The 21,270-nt window shown below is 27.5% G+C and overlaps 1 protein-coding gene across 7 annotated transcripts in view; it reads left to right on the top strand.

Annotated features, from left to right (window-relative positions):
- LOC124956474 (kinesin-like protein KIF13B) overlaps positions 1-21,270 on the top strand; it is a 112,409-nt gene that overhangs the window by 82,578 nt on the left and 8,561 nt on the right. For 2 of the 7 annotated variants that reach the window (XM_047512325.1, XM_047512328.1), the window contains exons 3-19: positions 5,154-5,317; positions 8,498-8,766; positions 9,444-9,691; positions 9,899-10,016; positions 10,882-11,094; positions 11,263-11,776; positions 11,953-12,095; positions 12,242-12,589; positions 12,967-13,143; positions 13,327-13,849; positions 14,024-14,248; positions 14,386-14,652; positions 14,880-15,062; positions 15,186-15,377; positions 15,515-15,808; positions 16,108-16,283; positions 16,580-16,751. In XM_047512325.1, the coding sequence (XP_047368281.1) occupies positions 5,154-5,317; positions 8,498-8,766; positions 9,444-9,691; positions 9,899-10,016; positions 10,882-11,094; positions 11,263-11,776; positions 11,953-12,095; positions 12,242-12,589; positions 12,967-13,143; positions 13,327-13,849; positions 14,024-14,248; positions 14,386-14,652; positions 14,880-15,062; positions 15,186-15,377; positions 15,515-15,808; positions 16,108-16,283; positions 16,580-16,751 (4,226 nt within the window). Of the gene's footprint in view, positions 1-5,153; positions 5,318-8,497; positions 8,767-9,443; positions 9,692-9,898; positions 10,017-10,881; positions 11,095-11,262; positions 11,777-11,952; positions 12,096-12,241; positions 12,590-12,966; positions 13,144-13,326; positions 13,850-14,023; positions 14,249-14,385; positions 14,653-14,879; positions 15,063-15,185; positions 15,378-15,514; positions 15,809-16,107; positions 16,284-16,579; positions 16,752-19,016; positions 19,035-21,270 lie in introns of all 7 variants that reach the window. The other 5 variants (XM_047512324.1, XM_047512323.1, XM_047512326.1 and 2 more) reach the window with 5 other exon arrangements.

The raw sequence follows: 21,270 nt of genomic DNA, 5'->3' as shown, positions 1-21,270 counted from the left end.
TACTTAGATCTTTTTTAATTTGTTTGTTTTTTTTTCTTTTTATAAATATTATAATAAAAGATATATAGTAATATAATGTAATATAGTAATGTAACATGTTATGTGTTATACATTATCAATTAACACGAAGAGAAATTCTGGTAATAAAATATAATCTGTATATATATATATATATTTTTTTTTTTCAAAATATCTAGTACGTTCGCCTTTAAACAACGTAAAAAGGTCAGATCTCCGTAGACACGTAGGATTCGTGTAAACTTAGAAAGGGATTTGGTCGGTCACGCGATATGGTCAGTCTTTCGACCTATCGAGATCAACGATATAGAAAACGACGGATCACGAGCCATGGGACCTGTTTTGTCTTGATCGCTTGTTCGAAACTCCTATCGATCGAGACGACCCCCTCCCCCCTCTTCTACCAACAACTTAGAATCGTATCACGCTCTCGCACTTAAGCAGCCGCAGCTGCTGCAACGAGTTTAGAAAGCTGAGCAACCGAGTGAGTACTCGATTCGCGTCAAGTGCCAAGTGATTTCAAATTCTTTTCTTCCTCTTCTTCCTCTTTTTCGTCCTCCTACTCCTATTCTTCTTCTTCTTCTTCTTCTCCTTCTCCTTCTCATTTCCTTTTTTCTTTCTTTTTTTTCTCTTTTTTTTTTCTCTTTTTTTCTTTTTATATCTCAATTCCATCCTGTACACGTCCTTCGATCATGAAAAATAAGAAATCACGAAAGACATCCTTTTTCCACCTACTAAAGAAATCTTTGGTGATGGCAAAACTAAAATCTTTTTTTTTTTTTTTACAGACGATCTTTCTTCCTTCCTTTTTTGGTTTTCTCTTCTTTTTTTTCCGCCTTGTTTTTTTCCTTTTTTCAGACTATTTTATTTTTATTCCTTGTTTTTTTCTTTTTTCTTTTTTCTTTTTTCTTTTTCCAAATTAAACAAAAATTCGAACTTCTTTGTAGTTTTATATTTAAAATTTAAAAAGAAAACAAATTAGACCGAGAAGTTTTGCAAAAGAGGAGTAAATGAATGACTTTATAAAATTGTCAAGAAACTTGTTTTCTTGTTTCTTTATTTTTTTTTTTTTGCCCCTACTATCGTATTTTAAGATCAAAAAATAAAAATAAAAAAAAAAAAAAAGAAACAAAAAACAAAAATTACGAATTGGAAATTAAATCCTGAACAAAATGTTCAAATTGAAAATTTCAATATTAAAAATAATCTGATATTTATTCATCGACCAATCTCCATGGTTAAGAGCTTTCATCGTGTAAAATAAAAATAATAGTGGATCAGGAGGAGCTGTGTTAACGATGAAAAAAAAAAAAAAAAAAAAAAAAAAAAAAGGAAAGAAAAGAAAAAAAAAAAAGAGGAAAAAAAATAGAAGGATCTAATCGATCTTTAAAGATCGATCTTTCCTCATCAGGGAGGACTTGTTATCGAGTTTCTTCCTTCGAATTAGATTTTAAGGATTTGTATGAAAATTGTCCTCTTAAATACAAGAGAAGAATCTCCCCCTCTCTCTCTCTCTCTCTCTTTCTCTGTCTCTCTCGTTCTCTCTTTGTCTCTCTAGCCCTTTATACTTATAGATAGCGATCTTCTTTCTAAAGGGAACGAGAAATTCGTTCCCTTTTATTCTTTTAACTTACTAAACTCGGATTTCATCCAATAAACGAAGAAAATCCATCGAATTTTTTATCTCTTTCAGACAATTGCATTAAATTCATTCATTCGTCTCGAAATACAATTCTCTTCGTTTTTCTCTCTATTATTTATTATCATCTTTTAAAAAACTTAGATAGTTTGTTACCGTTTGAAAATAATATACGATCGTTAAAAAGATCGTTGGATTTTGTTAAAATATTATGGATTAATGTCCCGTATAATAAATCCATATGATATCGAATTAAAATCCCCCTCCCCTCTCCTTCCCTTCCCTCCCCCGAAAATGGTTACGTTTCGTCCTTCATCGGGAAAAGATCTATATCGTGAAATGGGAAATCTTTTTTTCTTGATGATGATTCGAAATATCGTTAAATAAAATGAAAAAGCATATCTCGTTTCGTTCGTTCGTTCGATCGATCGATCGATCGATCGATCTTATTTCGATTGGTCAGGTCATGAAATTATAACTACTCGATCGTATCGTTTATTCGACGTTCAATTTCTCAAATATCAAAGAACCTCTTTTCCATTAATGTGTATTTCTGTGTGTGTGTGTGTGTGTATATATATATATATATATATATATATATATATATATATATATATATATATATATATATCTTAATACATACATGCCAATAAAAATGGCGAAGAGCTGTTATAAGAAAGAAGAAAATGGTGGCGCATAAATATCTCATTTGTACGATAGTAAAAATCAAAAGTGTGCGTAGTATGTGTGTGTCTGTGTGTATGTGTACAAACGTTTTTCGATTAACACCATTTTACCCATAAGGAAGATTGATCTTCGTCGATTGTGGCGAATCTCGTACTTTCATCATGAAATTTTTCTTATTTATCAATTTTATTTGTTATTTCCTCCATCTTATATACATAAATATATATATATATATATATATATATATATATATATATATATATATTACTCTACCTAATATTATTTATTTTAATATAAAGTATTAATCAATTCTTTTTCCTTTTTTTTTTTTCCTTTTTAAGATACTGCAATATTATTTATTTAAACACAAGATAGGAAACATTGTTTTCTCCTTCATTCTTTTTTCGATACAAAATTGAAATAGTACCTTTTATTTATTTCTTATACAAGAATACATCAAACATTTCCAAATAAAAGAAAAAAGAAAAAGAAAAAAAAAAAAGAAAAAGAAAAAAAGAAAGAAAAGAAAAATAAATAAATAAAACTAGAAAACAACAAACGAACAAAAAATATTATTACAATGTTACTTATTTAAATATAAATTTCCAACATTACTTACATACATACATTAAACATTTATACGTATTATACGTATAATATTCTTACGTATTTAATTTCTGATTTCTTTTTATCCTTGGCGAAGACATTGCCAAGAACAATACGATATTTCAACGTCGATTGCGATATTCAACTCTCGAAGAAAGTTTTGTCATCGACAACGATAAAAGAAAACTGATAATCGGAAGCTAACGACCCGTTCGAATCACTATCGTTATATTCTTCTACGATCACTTTTATGAACGCTTTACGAATAAATCGATTCTCCTTATCCTAACCCCAATTCCGATACAACTTCCTTTTTCCTACGGGACTTGAGTTTCTATAAAGTAAGTACGTCTAAATCTATATATCAGTTATTGTACTAACTCCACGGAATAGCCATCTTGAATTTAAAATATTATATGTCTTGTTCTTTCATTTCAGAATTGTATTCGTCGACCGAATCGAAATGGACTTATTGAATTCTTTAATGTTATATAGTATATAAATGAAAGGGTTAAGAGAAGATTAGAAAAAAAAAAAGAAATAAACAAATAAATAAATAAATAAATAAATAATAAAAATAAACATTGCATAATAACGCTGGGTCTATAAAACAATTCGCTGTCGATATTTCATTGACATTTTTATTATAAAAGGTTTTCTTTCTCTCCCCCCCCCCCCCCCCCCCCCACTTCTCTCTCTCTTATAAATATATTTAAAATCATAATTTATGAATTATAAATAAAAATTTTATTACAAATTATAAATTATATCTTTAATATAAGAATCTATTTAATTTATTTATAATAAATGAAATAATAATAATTGATGACAAAACATTTTGATTGATTGTACTTTTCATTCTCTCTCTCTCTCTTTTTTATTTTTCTTTCTATTTTATTTTTCTTTTTTTTTTTTTTTCTTTTTTTTAATTAAATCGTTCGCGATATCTGTTGATTATTTCTAACAGCCCGGTCAACTTACGATTAAAACCGTCAATAATTAATCTATCGTTGCCATGGTGAATATGGTAAAAGGGAAAATCAATTTTTCTTTTTTAATCTGGTAGACGCAAACATTATATATTCTCTATTGTAGAATGCCATGGAATAATGTTGAAAAATCGATTAGGAAAGCAATCATGCGACATGTCGATTTTTTCTTTTTTTTTTTTTTTCACTTTTTTTTTTTTTTTTTTATTGACATTCACAAAGGGTTTTGAAATGACGAGGTCGCGTTATTATAACGAAGACGTAAAGATATATTCGCGTTTTCATTGAGATTATAGAATTATAAAATCCTTGAGGAATACGAACTTCAATATTTTCTTATTGATCAAATTATTAATTTTTTTTATAGTTATCATGTATCTTCCAATTCGTTATTTTTTTTTCTTTTTTTCTTTTTTCTTTTTATTTATTTTATTTCATTTCATTTTTTGCTTTGTCTTCATAAAAATTTTGTATCTATCATTTTCTTGTCTTTCTTTTTCTTCTTCTTCTTCTTCTTATTATTATTATTATTCTACAAGTTAACATTTTATTCGCTCAAAATAAATAGTTAATAATTATTTCAGATAATAGGATTTAAACATTAAAAAAAAAAAAAGAAAAAAGAAAAAGAAATTCATAATAAAATGAAAACAAATCAAATTGCTCTATATCATGATAAAATTAATTATAAGAAATATTGACAATAAAAATATATAATCGATTGTAAACTTTACAATTAAATTTTGTTGAAAATGTTAAATGGAATCGAATTATTTATATTTATTCTGATTCATATCCTGAATATTATTATAAAATTAAAAACATTGTTAAATTCTAATAATTACAATTCAGTCAATATTAATGAATATTTCATAGAATATTATTTTCTAAAGGGATCAAAAAAAAAAAAAAAAAAAAAAGAAAGATCCTCTTATATATTATCCTTATCGTAAAAAAAATAAATCGAATTTCTTCGGAATCAACGTTAGAGCCGATTTTAATATAAGCATCAAAAGGAGATATAATCGAAACCTTATAATTTCGCTTGAGCCGTATCACGAACTAAATTTATATTCATAGTCATATCTATGTGTACCTAGTCGTCTCATAAAGACAATTTCATTATCTTTTTTCCTTATCTATACATAATATATATGTATATATATATATACTTCATACGACTAATGAAAATATTTCATTTATTCGTGTTATAGGAACAAGCCGAAGACATTTGCGTTCGATCACTGCTTCTATTCTTTGGAACCCGGATCGGAGAAGTTTGCAAGTCAGGAAATAGTTTTCGATGCTCTTGGACGCGATATTTTGGACAATGCGTTTCAAGGCTACAATGCTTGCATTTTCGCTTACGGACAAACTGGTAAGATAAGAAAATTCTTCGTGAACTCGGTCATACGGTATAAACGTACTTTCGTATTCATACGATCTATTCGGTGCCTCTACGAATAAATTCTCAGTTATTTAAATTATTTAAATTAATACAATATTACAATGAATATAGATTTGAATTATTCTTTATATATTAGACAAAAAAAAATATTAACCCAAGATATGTTAAGAAAAATTTTTTTTTTATTTTGATCCTTCGATATCGTTAATAGGCAATTATTAAAATAAATCTTCTATTATTTTTTTTTTTTTTTTTTTTAATAAATAAAGTAAGATTTATATAATTTTAATAAAAATTTTAATGATTTCATTATAGTTACGTGGTTATTATGAAAGAAAAGATGAAAAGAAAAAAAATTCAATTATAAAAATTATTTAAAAATTCTTTAATTAATTAAATTTAAAAATTATTTAAATAAATAAAGATTAAATTATATTTGAAAATGGCGTTGGTTTCAAGTCTCTATGATTTTTCATTTCGAAGATATCGACTTCGAAAAATTTCCATTCATAATTCGTAATAGTACAGCTGTTCGTAGTAATAGTAGTAGTAATGGCAGCAGTAGTAATATGGCTGATTTTAAATAAACAAAAAAAAATTTACATAATTATAATAAAAATTCGAATGATTTTGTGATGGGTATGTTTTTGTTACGAAAGAAAAGGAAGAAATTCGATTATAAAAATTATTAACAAAATCGATTTTATTATAACAATATTATTGCATTATTTAAATAAATAAAGATGAAATTATAGTTGAAAATGGCGTTGGTTTCAAGTCTCTACGATTTTTCATTTCGAAGATATCGACTTCGAAAAATTTCCATTCATAATTCGTAATAGTACAGCTGTTCGTAGTAATAGTAGTAGTAATGGCAGCAGTAGTAATATGGCTGATTTTAAATAAACAAAATAAAATTTACATAATTATAATAAAAATTCGAATGATTTTGTGATAGATATGTTTTTGTTACGAAAGAAAAGGAAGAAATTCAATTATAAAAATTATTAACAAAATCGATTTTATTATAACAATATTATTGCATTATTTAAATAAATAAAGATGAAATTATAGTTGAAAATGGCGTTGGTTTCAAGTCTCTACGATTTTTCGTTTCGAAGATATCGACTTCGAAAAATTTCCATTCATAATTCGTAATAGTACAGCTGTTCGTAGTAATAGTAGTAGTAGTAGTAGTAGCACAGAGTAAATTCTTGAAATTTATATAGGTCAGTGTGTCACTGGGCCAATGAATGAAATTATATAGGTTAGTGGGTCAACGTAAACGTCCTCTATTTACATGGGAATATCTACGGAACTAAAAATCGTAGAGACTTGAATAAAATATCGTTTTAAAGGGCAGAATTTTCTCTATATTCTCAGCATATTGTTAATAATTAATTAACAATTTGTTATAAACAATTTGTCAAATAAAATTCTTACGAACCAAATTCATCTTATTTCGCCAACAATAAGATTCAGATTCTGTACGATTTATAAAATTACATAAAAATTAATAAATAATTAATAAAAAAATTATTTTGTTTATCGGATAAACAATTCTTTTTTTCTACATTACTAATAACTAAATGTTTCGTGAGAATATCTTCGGAACTAAAAGTCATAGAGACTTGAATCGAATACGTTTTTAAAGGGGAAATTTTTCTCTTTTCAACGTATTATTAATAATTAATGAACAATTTGTTATAAACAATTTTTATAAAAAAAAAAAAAAAAATCTTACGAACTAAATTATTTATCTTACTTTTCTTTTTCTTATTAATACAAAAATTCAGATTAGATCCAATTTATAAAATTGCATAACAATTAATAAACAAATTACTTTTTTTTTATCAACTCTCAAAAAAAAAAAAAAAAGAAAACACAGACACATACACGCACACACAGGCCAAGTGTAATATATCCCTGTTTTCATAACGTTTAATGAAACGTTTTGTCACGTCTATCTTATATTCCTGTAATTACGAATAGATTCATTTTCGAGTTAAAATTCATTTCGAATAAAACTTCGAGAAAGATTAATTCGCAAAAATAATTTTATTCTACATCTTCTTTTTCTCTTATTTTTTATTTAACAAAATGATATAATACATTTAATATATATATAAAAGCAAATATTTCATTCGCAAATGAATTTCAGACATTGACTTTTAATAATAACTAATCATTTTCTCATTAATTATATCTTTGTCTCTTTTCTCTCACTCTTTCTCTTTCTCTCTTTCTCTCTCTCTCTTTTTCCATTAATTCTTCGGAGTCATCAGCGTCGGTCAGTTTTTCCGATAAGAAATCGTTATACTTTGTCGTCCTCATATATATTCAAGAATAAATAACATTCGCAAACTAATTCGATAAACAAATAGCCACAAGTTTATAGCCAGCCTTTTAGGGGTCATACTTCAGATAAAGGTCAAACTGTGATACTTGAAACGAATAAAATAAAATAAAAAATAAAAAATAAAAAAAAAAAAAAAAAAAGAAGAAGATAGGAAACAACACGTCGTCAAATCGAATCGTCTATATAAAATAATATTTTTAAACTATCATAATTTCAAATTAAAAATATTTATAAGAGTGCACAAGAATGAAATAAAAAGATTCGATTAATTCAATACATTTTACATCGATATTCATTATGTCCTATTAATTAGTTATTATTATTATTATTATTATTAATGATCATAATTACGTGATCTATAAATTATATCTAATTATCATTATTATTTTTATTAATAATATAAATAACCTAAATATTAACTCTATAGAATAATACAGTGGAATGAATTTCTTTTTTCTTTTTTTTTTTTTTTTGTGTTTGTATGAAAAATATTGATACACAAATGGACATACTTTTTTCTTTTTTTTTTTAAAGAAGAATAACATCTTCCTTAATAAAATTACATTACCGTGTAGAATTCTGTGATAAAAAAAGAGAAAAAAGAGAAAAAAGAAACAATTAAAAACTAAAAAAGAAAATTTTAACGATTACAAAAAAGCATCCAACAAATTCAACTTCATTATATTATCATTGTATTCATTATATTTACGTCATTATTGTAAAATAAATATTATTATCTCAAAATGATTTGAATATTTATCACTGAGATTAACGTTCGTTGAAATCAATAGGGTCTGGGAAATCTTACACCATGATGGGGAGCGGTGATCAAAAGGGAATAATACCACGGCTATGTGACAATCTATTCGACATGATAGCAAAGCAACAGAGTTCTCAGCTGACCTTTAAGGTCGAGGTATCTTACATGGAGATTTACAATGAGAAGGTGCACGATCTCCTCGATCCGAAGCCGAATAAGCACTCGCTCAAAGTCAGGGAGCACAATGTACTTGGCCCCTACGTAGACGGATTGAGTCAGCTCGCTGTAACATCCTTTCAGGTGTGAACAAATTCACCATCGAATCAATAATATCTTCAAACTTTTTTTTTTCCTTCCTTTCTTTTCTTTTTTTACAAGTATATATTAATGATAATTACTAATTCGTTCGTGAAATTATTAGAAATTCTTTTCCTATTTATTTATTTATTTTTTTCTTTTTTTCTTTCTTTCTTTCTTTCTTTTTCTGTTTTATAGCACGCAAAGAGAGAATAATTAATATTTTTAAAAATAAAAATAAGATTAATTTAATATATAGAATTTTAAATATTATGTGCACTAAAATATTTTATTTCATTATACATATATATATATATGTATATATGTAATTATTTTGCTGATAATTGTTATATTTGATTATAACACCTGTTAATAATTTTAAATATTATATGAATGAAAAAATATTTAATTATATAATAAAAAGAAAGATTAATTAATTAATTAATTAATTAATATATATATATATATATATATATATATATATATTACAAAATTAGTTCGTTATTGTATTAAAAAAAAATGTTACGAGTTTTTCCATTTAAAATGTAAAAAGAATTTATTAATCTCAATTAATTAATTTTCTTCCACCCCCTCGTCCCTATCCCGAAAAAAAAAGAAAAGACATTCAAAAAAAAAAAAAGAAAAATCTATAGAAATATAATTTGACAATAATGTTACAGGATATCGATAATTTAATGGCGGAAGGCAACAAATCGAGAACAGTGGCTGCAACGAATATGAACTCGGAAAGTTCCCGTTCGCATGCAGTATTTTCAGTGATTCTCACGCAAACTCTGACGGATTCGAAAAGTGGTGTCAGTGGTGAGAAAGTATCACGAATGAGTTTGGTAGATTTGGCGGGAAGCGAAAGGGCTGTGAAAACTGGAGCGGTAGGCGATAGGCTTAAAGAGGGAAGCAATATTAACAAGTAAGTTTTATATATAATAATGCAACAAACTCAACATAACGTTCTATTTCCTACAACAAAAAAAAAAAAAAACGATTAAATCTTCGATTTAAATTTTCGATGAAACATTAATTATTTATTCCTTCTCTCTCTCTCTTTCTCTCTCTCTCTCTCTCTCTCTTTCTTTTTCTCATTCTCTTTTTCTCTTTTTCTCTCTTTATTTTATAGATCTCTCACGACATTGGGTCTAGTCATTTCGAAGCTTGCGGATCAGAATTCTGGGGGCAATAAAAATAGAGACAAATTTGTGCCTTACAGAGATTCTGTTCTAACGTGGCTTTTGAAGGTAATAATATATATATATATATATATATATATATATATATATATATATTTCTTTTTTTTTTCTTTTCCTTCTTCTCCTTTTGAAGCAAAAAAAAAAGTCCCTATCGAAAGATTTTTAAAATTTTTCATCGAGATGATAATAATATGTATATTTAACCTTGAACTATTTCAACGTCAAGGTCTTTGAAGTGAAATAATAAATATCTACAAACAAGAGAGGGAAAATAAGTGATTTATTTTTACATACCGACACACATACACACACACACACACACACACACATATATATATATATATATATATATATATAAATAAATGAATTTTCCCTCGGGTAGAAATATCTCAGATGCGATTAAATCAAATTAGGTCATAGACCAAATTAAAGCCTTGACTTATTTATTAAATACTTCCATTACTCTTTACTTTACTTTTTTTTTTTTTCTTTTTTTTTTTTTTTCAACGGGAAAAGACAAAATTCCTCTCTCTTACACTCGTTATTATCAAATTAACTATTGTAACAGCAGTTTCGTAGATTAAAGATAAAATTAAATTAGAGATTATATATATATATATATATATATATATATATATATATATATAATTTCTTGAACGAGAACTTAAACAATTTGGGTCAGCCTTTTGAAAATAAATTATACTTAAGGGGAAAGGAAATAATAAAGAGAAGATATTACGTACTAAATATTAGTTGTGTAGCAAAGGGACGAGGAGTTTAGTGAACGTACCAAAGGGAGTTAGAGAAGTTTAGGAACGTGTAAGGGTATACCCTTACTCTCTCTCTCCCTCTCTCTCTCTCTCCCACAATAACCATTTACGAGCGTCGTCTCTACATGTAGATTTGTTTTCAGGATAATCTCGGTGGTAATAGTAAAACCGTTATGGTTGCCACCATATCGCCTGCGGCAGACAATTACGAGGAAACGTTGTCGACTCTACGATATGCAGATAGAGCGAAGAGAATAGTCAATCATGCTGTAGTCAACGAAGATCCAAATGCAAGGATCATACGAGAGCTGAGACAAGAGGTTGAGGCGTTAAAGGAAATGTTGCTTCATGCTACGGTAAAATAGATAGATGTATATATAAATAGATAAATAGATAGATAGATAGACATATATATATATATATATATATCTGAAATTGGATTTTGATAAGATAATCCATTAGCAACCTTTCGTCTTTGATATTATCAAAGGGTTAATATTAAATTATCGATTTTACATTTAAAGGGACAGGGTTCAATCGTCGGACAGCAACGCACAGATATAACCGAGAAATTATCAGAATCGGAAAGACTTATGAAGGAGATGTCACAAACATGGGAAGAGAAGCTCGTTAAAACCGAAAGACTACAACACGAGAGACAACAGGCATTGGAAAAAATGGGTATCAGTGTCCAAGCATCTGGAATACAAGTTGAAAAGAACAAATATTATTTGGTGAATTTAAATGACGATCCTAGCTTGAACGAGCTATTGGTTTATTATCTCAAAGAAAGGACTCTAGTTGGTGGACGTTCGGCAAAAACGGAACAGGACATTCAATTACACGGATTGGGTATATTACCGGAACATTGTGTGATCACGATCGAGGAAACCGGTCTTTATATGACACCTTTGAACGGTGCCAGATGTTTCGTTAATGGCAATCAGGTGGTCGACAAAACCCCATTGTTACATGGCGATAGAATCGTTTGGGGAAATCATCATTTCTTCAGGGTTAATTGTCCGAGAAGTGCAACAGGTATTATTAATTAATAATACAGGTATTATAAATTAATTAAAAAAGAAAAAAAAAAAAAAAAAAATCAATTTATAAACATTCGTTCATTTCTATTTTATCATAGTTATGGGAGATTAACGATGCTCGTTTTTCTTTTCCTTTCTTTTTTTTTTTCTTTTTTTTTTTTTTTTTTATAGCTATTAACAGCGAACCACAAACACCTGCACAAAACATTGATTATACTTTTGCGAGGGAAGAACTAATGCAAAACGAATTGTCCAATGATCCGATTCAAAGAGCCATTGCCAGATTAGAGAAACAACACGAGGAGGACAAACAAGTGTGTAATTGTTGTTGATTGATCAATTACAAAAACAAAAAAAAAACAAAATATCTATCCTCTTCTGATAACTTGATTTATTTCACAATTCTTTCTTTCTTTTTCTTTCTTTTTTTTTTTTTTTTTGCCCCTCTAAAAATTCAAAGGTTGCACTCGAGAAACAAAGGTTGGAGTACGAACGACAATTTCAACAATTACGTAATATATTATCACCATCAACGCCATATTCACCATACGTACCGTACGATCCCTTGAGAGGCAGCCAAACTGGAAAACTTCCTGCCTGTACGCCTACGACGCAAATGCGCGTTGAAAAATGGGCCCAAGAAAGGGACGAAATGTTCAAGAGAAGTTTGGGCCAGTTGAAGACCGACATACTCAAGGCCAATGCTTTAGTTCAGGAAGCTAATTTTCTTGCCGAGGAAATGGGAAAGCAAACGAAATTTAGCGTTACTTTGCAGATCCCTCCGAATAATTTGAGCCCTAATAGAAAGGTAATCCATTGAAATATAATTAATAACAACAATAATAACATTGACAATGACCACAAAAGAAAAAAAAAGAAAAAAGAAAAGAGTAAAATTATGTTTGTTTCGTTTGTTTTCTTTTTCTTTTTTTTTTTTTCCCCTCGCTTAATAATATAATTATTTTACTATGTCCTTTGATTTCATTCATTCTCGAATCATGTTAATTATTTTTACATTATATTTCTCGTATATTCGTAATATTATTTCTATATATTCGTTCAGTTTCCTTTTGTTTATTCGTTCGTTTGTTTGTTTGTTTGTTTGTTTGTTACTTTTTCTTTGTTCTGTTTTTTTTTTTATTTTTTCCTTTCACCCAATTTACACTCTCACGTTACTACACGTAGAGTGTATTCTTCCAGCGTGGTGCATTCGTCAGTGAACCGGCTATATTGGTAAAAAGGACAAACATGGGTAGTCAGGTATGGTCGATGGAAAAATTGGAGAACAAATTGGTCGACATGCGAGAGATGTATGAGGAACGAAAGGATCCAAATAATTGTCAACGATTACCGATTGTCAAGGTAAAAAATGATAGTTGCGAAATTGAAGGAAAATAAAAAATAAAAAAAAAAAAGAAAAAAAAACCGATGACAGATTAGAAAAAAAAAAAAAAAAAGATAAAAAGATAAATGCGATCATTAATACTTAAATTATCTTGTTTTTTTTTTTCTTTTTCTTTTTTTTTTCTTTTCTTTTATATGCAGGACGAAGTATTAGGAAAGACCCAAGATCCATTTTATGAGTCGCAAGAGAAGCACAATTTGATCGGCGTAGCGAATATATTTTTAGAGGTACTGTTTCACGACGTTCGGTTAGATTATCACACGCCTATTATCAGTCAACAAGGTGAGGTCGCTGGACGACTTCAAGTTGAGATAAGCCGTATCGCCGGACAATTTCCTCAGGATCGTATTTGCGAGGCAGCATCCGAATCATCAGGCGATTCAACGTCCTCTGAGCCAGATGATTATTCTGGATCAAGTCATATTACTTGTCGTGTTACGATAAAACAGGCAACGGGTTTACCTCTGTCATTGAGCCATTTCGTATTCTGTCAATACATGTTTTGGGGAAATCCAGAACTTATAGTTGTACCGCCAGTAGTAAATGCTGAATTGCCACCCTCGAATTGTGCAACCGGACAAAGAGATTCTCTTGCGTTTAGGTTTGATCACACTGAAGATTTCAAAGTACCGATAACGGAAGAATTTATAGAACATTGTGCCGGTAAGAATATAATATTTCTTATTTCCTTTTCTTTCTGTCTTTCTTTCTTTCTTTCTCTTTTTTTTTTTTTTTTTTTTTTTTTTTTTTTGCGTATATATTTCTCAATTCAAACGAGAAATCCAATAATCGCGAATTATTATCCTTCTTTTTTTTTTTCTTTTTGTATATTCACAGAAGGCGCTTTGAGTATAGAAGTTTGGGGTCACAGAAGCGCCGGCTTTTCTCGTAGCAAACCCGGATGGGAAGTTGAACAACAACAATTGGCCAAAGCTCGTTCATTAGCCGATCGTTGGTCGGAATTAACGAGAAAGATAGAATTGTGGGTAGAGATACAAGAACTCAATGAACAAGGAGAATATTCGCCCGTAGAAGTTGTTACGAAACAGGACACATGGACAGGTTATTGTTATATAAAATTTTCTAAATTCGTCTCGCATTTGTATTTTACATGGATCGATAAAGTATTCGTTAGCGTTCATCCTTTCTAATATATTATTTTTCCAATTCAAATTGTGTATCTTGACGATCATCCACAGGTGGAATTTATCAATTGAGACAAGGCCAACAACGTCGTATACAAGTTAGAGTTAAACCAGTACAAAATTCCGGAACTTTACCGATTATTTGTCAATCTATATTGAATATAGCGGTTGGTAGTGTTTCCGTGAGGAATCGTCTTCAAATACCTTTGGATAGTTATCAGGACGAGGATTTGAGTATATTGAGAGAAAAATGGAGCGACGCTTTGATGAGGCGAAGACAATATCTGGATCAACAGATACAAAAGCTTATAAATAAACAAGGTAATATAAAATGATCGATCGATCGATCGATCCGATCGTAGATCAAATTTTTTTTTAAATATCATTTATCCTTATAAATTAATATTATATTACAATTAATAATAATACAAATTATATATTATTGTATTTATTTAATATTAATATTTCGTATTAAATAAATAATATATTTATTTTTTACACACACACACACATGTATGTATGTATGTATGTATGTATGTATAATTTAGAAAAAACCGAACAAGACGTTGAACGAGAACAGAGTCTCGTCGATCAGTGGGTTAGTTTAACCGAGGAAAGAAACGCAGTTTTAGTACCTGCTGCAGGATCAGGTATACCCGGTGCTCCAGCAGATTGGAATCCACCACCAGGAATGGAACCTCATATACCTGTTCTATTCCTTGATCTCAATGGTATAACGAATTACAAATTTTTTATAACATCTAACATATTCTCTTTCAAAAATTTAATATTAACATTTTTATAAAAGATATATTGAAAATCGTTTGAATTAATATCTTCCATTTAAAATACAGCCGATGATCTTTCAACTCATCAATCAGGAGAAGAAGTATCGGTGACAGGATTAAACTCAATTTTACCGAAAGAACATGGTAACAAATTTTATAATCTACCATTTATTCGTCATTTGGAAAAGGACGTATGTGCTATAGCAGCATGGGATTCTAGTATACACGATAGTGTACATCTTAACAGAGTCACCGATGGTAGAGTTACTACTACATTTATATATAAATTTTTATTTATTAATTAATATTAATATTATATATATATATATATATATGTATGTATATATATAAATACACACACACATACATACATACATACATATATAATGTTACAGCCAACGAAAGAGTCTTTTTAATTTTAAAAACGACCGTCCGCTTATCACATCCAGCCCCTATGGATCTCGTATTACGTAAAAGATTGGCGCTAAATATATATAAGAGACAAAGTATAACCGATCGAATATTTCGAAAGATCGTACGTACTGATTGCTTGGCACAGACCGGTGTAACTTACGAGGTTGTATCTAACATACCAAAAGCTAGCGAGGAATTGGAAGATCGTGAAAGTTTAGCACAGATTGCAGCTAGCGGGGAGGACAACAGTCTATGCGATGGTGAAACTTACATCGGTAAGTTTCTCCTGTAAATAATAAAATAATTACAATAATAATAATAATAATAATAATAATAATAATAATAATACTTACTAAAAAAAAAAAAGAATCCAATCTCTCTTTCATGTGTTATGTACGAGAAAAATTATTTTAACAAATGTGTTATATATTCATTTTTTTTTTCTCTCTTTTCTTTTTGTTCCTCTTTCTCTCTCTTTCTCTATCTATCTCTTTCTCTCTCTCTCTCTCTCACTCTCTCTCTCTCTCTTTCTCTCTCTCTCTCTCTCTCTCTCTCTATCTATCTTTACCCTTAGAAAAATATACCAGAGGTGTCTCAGCCGTCGAAAGTATCTTAACATTGGATCGATTAAGGCAAAGTGTTGCTGTTAAGGAACTTTTACAAGCTCAAGGTCAACCACTTATGCGCAAGACAGCAAGCGTTCCAAACTTCTCGCAGGTACTACTGCCACTTCGCCGTCTCGGACGCACTGTATGCTTTTCTTCTTATAATTTCATTCTTTTTATTAGCGCAAAAAATTGACAAGCTCTTTAATTTTACGCATTTTCGTAATTGTAATATAGCATTAGCAATAATATAATAATAATAATAATAATAATAATAATAATAATAATAATAATAATAATAATAATAATAATAATAATAATAATAATAACAACAACAACAACATAAAAAGATCTCTGTTCCCCACTACGTACACACAATTATGTTTAAATAATTATATTATTACTATCTTCTTATCGGAATTAATTTCTTTCCATAACCAGATAATGAGGTTTGATACTTCGATGGATTCGTTGAATGTCACACGTTCAGAAAGCGTAACGGATCTCAACACAGAATTAAATGGTATGCCACATTCACGACGATCATCATCAACCGGTCATGCGAGGAACGATGAAAACTTCGTATCTCCACCACCGAAGACTTTTGGAATCGGTAAGAATAATTGTTTTCTCTTTTCTTTTTTTTTTTCTTTATTTATTTATTTATTTATTTTTTTTTTTAATACACAATATTACCTTCTTTAAAATATATATATATAGAATTCTTATCGAGTAAATAATAATTATTTTATTAATGAAAACAATTTACGATTAGATTTCTTCTCTTCGTTGAATTCGAAATATAATACGTGCATACATGTATATGAAGAGATATTTAAATAAGAAAATAAAAAAAAAAAAATAAATAAATAAATAAAAATAATAAAAAAACAAATAATTTACTATTTATTCGTTTAAAAATTGCAAGGATTGAAAAATGGATTTTTTTTATTTTTTTTTATTTTTTTTTTATTTTATTTTATTTTTTTTTTTTTTTTTTTTTTAAGAATACTTTTAGATTGATTTGCTGAATCATAGAATATGTAATAATGGTAATGTTTGATTTAGATATGAGAAGAAATAAAAAAAGAGAAAAGAAAAGAAAAATAATATGATTATAATTCTTAGTCACACGTTCATTCATTCATTCATTCATTCATTCATTCATTCATTCATTCATCGCATTAATCATTGATCATTCATGTGTAGTAATCTGTATCATTGTTTCCCTACAATTTTTTATATATATTTTTTACAAATCCCTAAGCGATGATCTCTAACCCTCATGATTATTTCACGAGCCTCTATTTTGTATTGCTATTTTTTTTTTTTCTTTTTTTTTTTTTTTTTTTTTTTTGACGAAAGGATTAATGGAAAATTTTATTTGACCTTCTTACTATTGCATTCTTCTTTATTATTCTTCTTCTTATTATTATTATTATTATGTGCAAATTGTTTCTTATCAGATGAATGCAAGTACCGTTAGTTTTGCTTTGACCACAATTAAAATCTTCAATTATTGCTTATATAAAAATAATGGCACTGTGTCTATTAGGGATTTCTTTTTAGCATTAGAATAAACTTTGATTTATATTTTTGATCACTTCCACCTATCTCTCTCTTTCTCTCTCTTTCTCTCTCTATCTATCTATCTCTATCTTTCTTTCTCATTGTCTTGATTTTGCTTCATTGAGATTTATATATTCAATAAAGAATCAAAAAAGTTTGTTTTCTGAAATGTGGCTTATGCAGTGTTTTTTGATATACATACATACATATATTACCTTGCCATGAATATATAATCCATATTTTAACTTCTTAGACCCTAGTTTTTGACTGTTGTCTCAGGCTATCCATTTTTATCACGTTTTTCCTTTTTTTTTTTTCTCTCTTTTTTTTTTCCTTTTCTTCTCTTCTCTTTTCTTTTGCAATTGGATATGTTAATATTTTAAAGTAATTAATAAAAAGAATCATTACCTTTTTTCATTCATCTATTATTTAATTATAAATTCATGTCATTCACCATTAGCACATACTTTTCATAATCAACTATATTATAATTTATTATTACTTGAAATAATAATAGGTCATTGACAGTTTTAATTTTAATATTATGAGCATGAATATTATGAAAGATTATAGCGCCTCTTACGTCGTAAATTAAATCACACACATTGAAAAATATCTTCTTATCCTCTCTAAAAAAAAAAAAAAAAAAAAAAAAAAACAAACAAACAAAGAAGGAAAAAGAAAAAGAAAGTTATAGAATATAGATTTCCGATATTAGTAATTATTACTACAATGGAATTCTATATTCTTATACCTAAAAGCTTTGATCATATTGTTACATCGCCATATTCCATGTTCAACTTAAATATTTAACATTTGTAATTTTTAATCGATCCCTTTGTTACGAATTTATTAATATTGTATTAAAATTTGGAACAGGATTTAAATTTGATTTGATTTAATTTTTTTTTTCTTTTTTTTTTTTTTTTTTTTTTTTTTTTACAATTAAAAATAAAAAAGAGGAAAAAAAGAAAGAGAAAAAAAAAAGTAGTTGAACATGGTCAATACACTTCATCATCAGATCTGCCTAATGTTTTAGCAGCGACACTTAAGCTCTACCACTTATAAAAATATATATATATATATATACATAGATATCTATTAAATTTCAAAACTAATATGTCAAACGAGTTAATTAATTAATTTAATTAATTAATTAAAAAAAAAAAATTATTAAATTATTAAATTATGTAGCAAAGAGTTTGTTTGAAACTAATGAAACTAATACATTTTCTCTGCTACTTATCTGTTCTTCTGTTTAACACTACGTCACTACTACTTCTTCTACAACTATTTCGGCCCACGCAAGGCTCCATTCTGAACTCAGGTAAAATGGAGTCTTGATTTGATATTTAATCAATGCGCCGCATAGGCAAAAATGATTAGTAAATAATAATATGTCTCGTGAGTGGTTGAGTCTGTCTGTTGTTTAGTTTCTAAGTTTTGCTCTTATAGTATATAATCAAACACAATGATTTCTTTTCTTTTCCTTTTTTCTTTCTCCATTATTAGAATATTGTTTAATATTCGAAAAAAAAAAAAAAAAAAAAAAAAAAAAAAAGAATGTATGCTAATATAGGTAGCACATTAATTTTTTTTTCTTCTAATTTTTTTTTTTCTTTTTTTTTTTTTTTTTTTTTTTCTTATGCGAATTATTAAAAACTTTCGTTCACTTTTTGAAGGCTAAATTTATTTCAAGTGGAGAAAAAAAGAAAATTATTACTGCTACTGTAGTGGTTATTAACAGTTTGCTGATCTTTATCTATTGATTTATTTTTTTGTTTGTTTTTTTCTTTTCTCTCTCTTTTTTATTTTTTTATTTTTTTTTATTTTTTATTTTTTTTTTTTTTTTTTTTTTAACTTGAATGCTTTGTCATGTGTTGTTTTACCTTGTTTGACGTGCATGATGATACCCCAATATATTTATATCGTAATCGGCAAAGCATAATCGGCAAGTTCGTTCATTGAAAGTGTTCTTCACAGTTTTATGTATAGAAAAAAAGAAAAAAAGAGAGCAAAAAAAAAAAGCATATATATATATACATACCTGAATGCTATTCATGATTAATGTTTTTTACGCACGCATAAAACCGCGTAATAATAATTTCAACGCGTTCGTTGGCATTTTTTAATGCCAAATCATAATCGCATAGAAATCATTTTTTCATTGGCGCATATGCTCATTAATGCATTACCCTAAGGTGATGAATTAAATAAAAATTAATTTGATTGGTATCCATGAATTTTTCTGTTTTTTTTTTTTTGGGCTTGATACCTATCAAAATAATTTCTATAAATTCGTTCTTTAATATTTCCAAAATTATAAATGCATTTTATAATTATATCGAAAAGTGTATATATAAAGAAATTAAAACAGGAAAAACGTATGTGACACGAGTTATTATTAAATCATTGTGCAACATTTTATATATTTGTATATTGTTAACATAAAAGAAGAAAAAAAAAGGAATGAAACAAAAGCAAAAAGACAAAAATTAAGATAAAAAAATAATAATTGCATTGCACAATGATTTAATCATTATTCTACCTATATATGTGAATGTGTTATCCAGCAATATATTAGAATCCAACGTAGGATTACTGTAACATATATGTGTATATAAATATTAATAATAATTAAATATCGTAGGTAAAAAAAAAAAAAAAAAAAAAAAAAAAAAAAAAAAAAAAATAATATTTCGATCACAGGAAACAATTTTGTTTTAATTCAATCATTTTTCGTCAGATATTTCCTTTGTAGAAATTTTTTTGTCGATCGATCAATTGATATATATATATATATATATATATATATATATAATAAATCAATTAATTAGTTTACTTCGTGTAAAGTTTTGCATTTAAATTTAAATGATAATTTACAGAAAGTATCAGGAAAAAAAAAGAGAAAAGAAAAAAATTGTTTCCTGCCTATCTGAATATGAAAAAAAAAAAAATTAATTCGTAATTTTCTCATGCGCGAAAAGAAAATTTCGATTTACTTAATAAATGTAACAAAAAAAAAAAAAAGAAAAAGAAAAAGAAAAGGAAAAAAAAAGAGAAAAAGAAAAAGAAAAGAATCTGTACGACAACAAAAAAATTGATAATTAATTCTTTCTAATTTTTGTTAACAAAGAAGAAAAATAATAATGACCTCGAATCTTTCTTTTCGCATAAACGAGAAACTAGTTTAAAGTCAGGTATAGTAAAGAGTATTGAATTTGAATAAATGTGTATATATAAAAAAAAAAAAAAAAATGTATATTACCAATAAAAAGCATAGTGGAAGAACAATATACGTTCGATGCTTAGCTATGCATGAGATTTACTATTTAAAAAAATAGTTTCGCAGCATGTGTCGTTTTCAAGAATAGTTTATAGTATTGTTATTAAAAAAAAAAAAAAAAAAAAAAAAAAAAAGCAAAATCAAAGGAAAAATATTTTATTATTTAACTATAAGTTGATATAAGTTGTAAGAGACTACTAGTACCTTCGACTTTAAACTAACATTGATTAATATATTTCTAATAAATTCAAAATGCTCATGTCTCTCTCTTTATATA

The sequence above is a fragment of the Vespa velutina genome, chromosome 22, assembly GCF_912470025.1.
Source record: "Vespa velutina chromosome 22, iVesVel2.1, whole genome shotgun sequence".
Lineage (NCBI taxonomy): Eukaryota > Metazoa > Arthropoda > Insecta > Hymenoptera > Vespidae > Vespa > Vespa velutina.
Note: the sequence above shows the minus strand (reverse complement) of the source record. Positions and strands in the feature narration are given on the sequence as shown.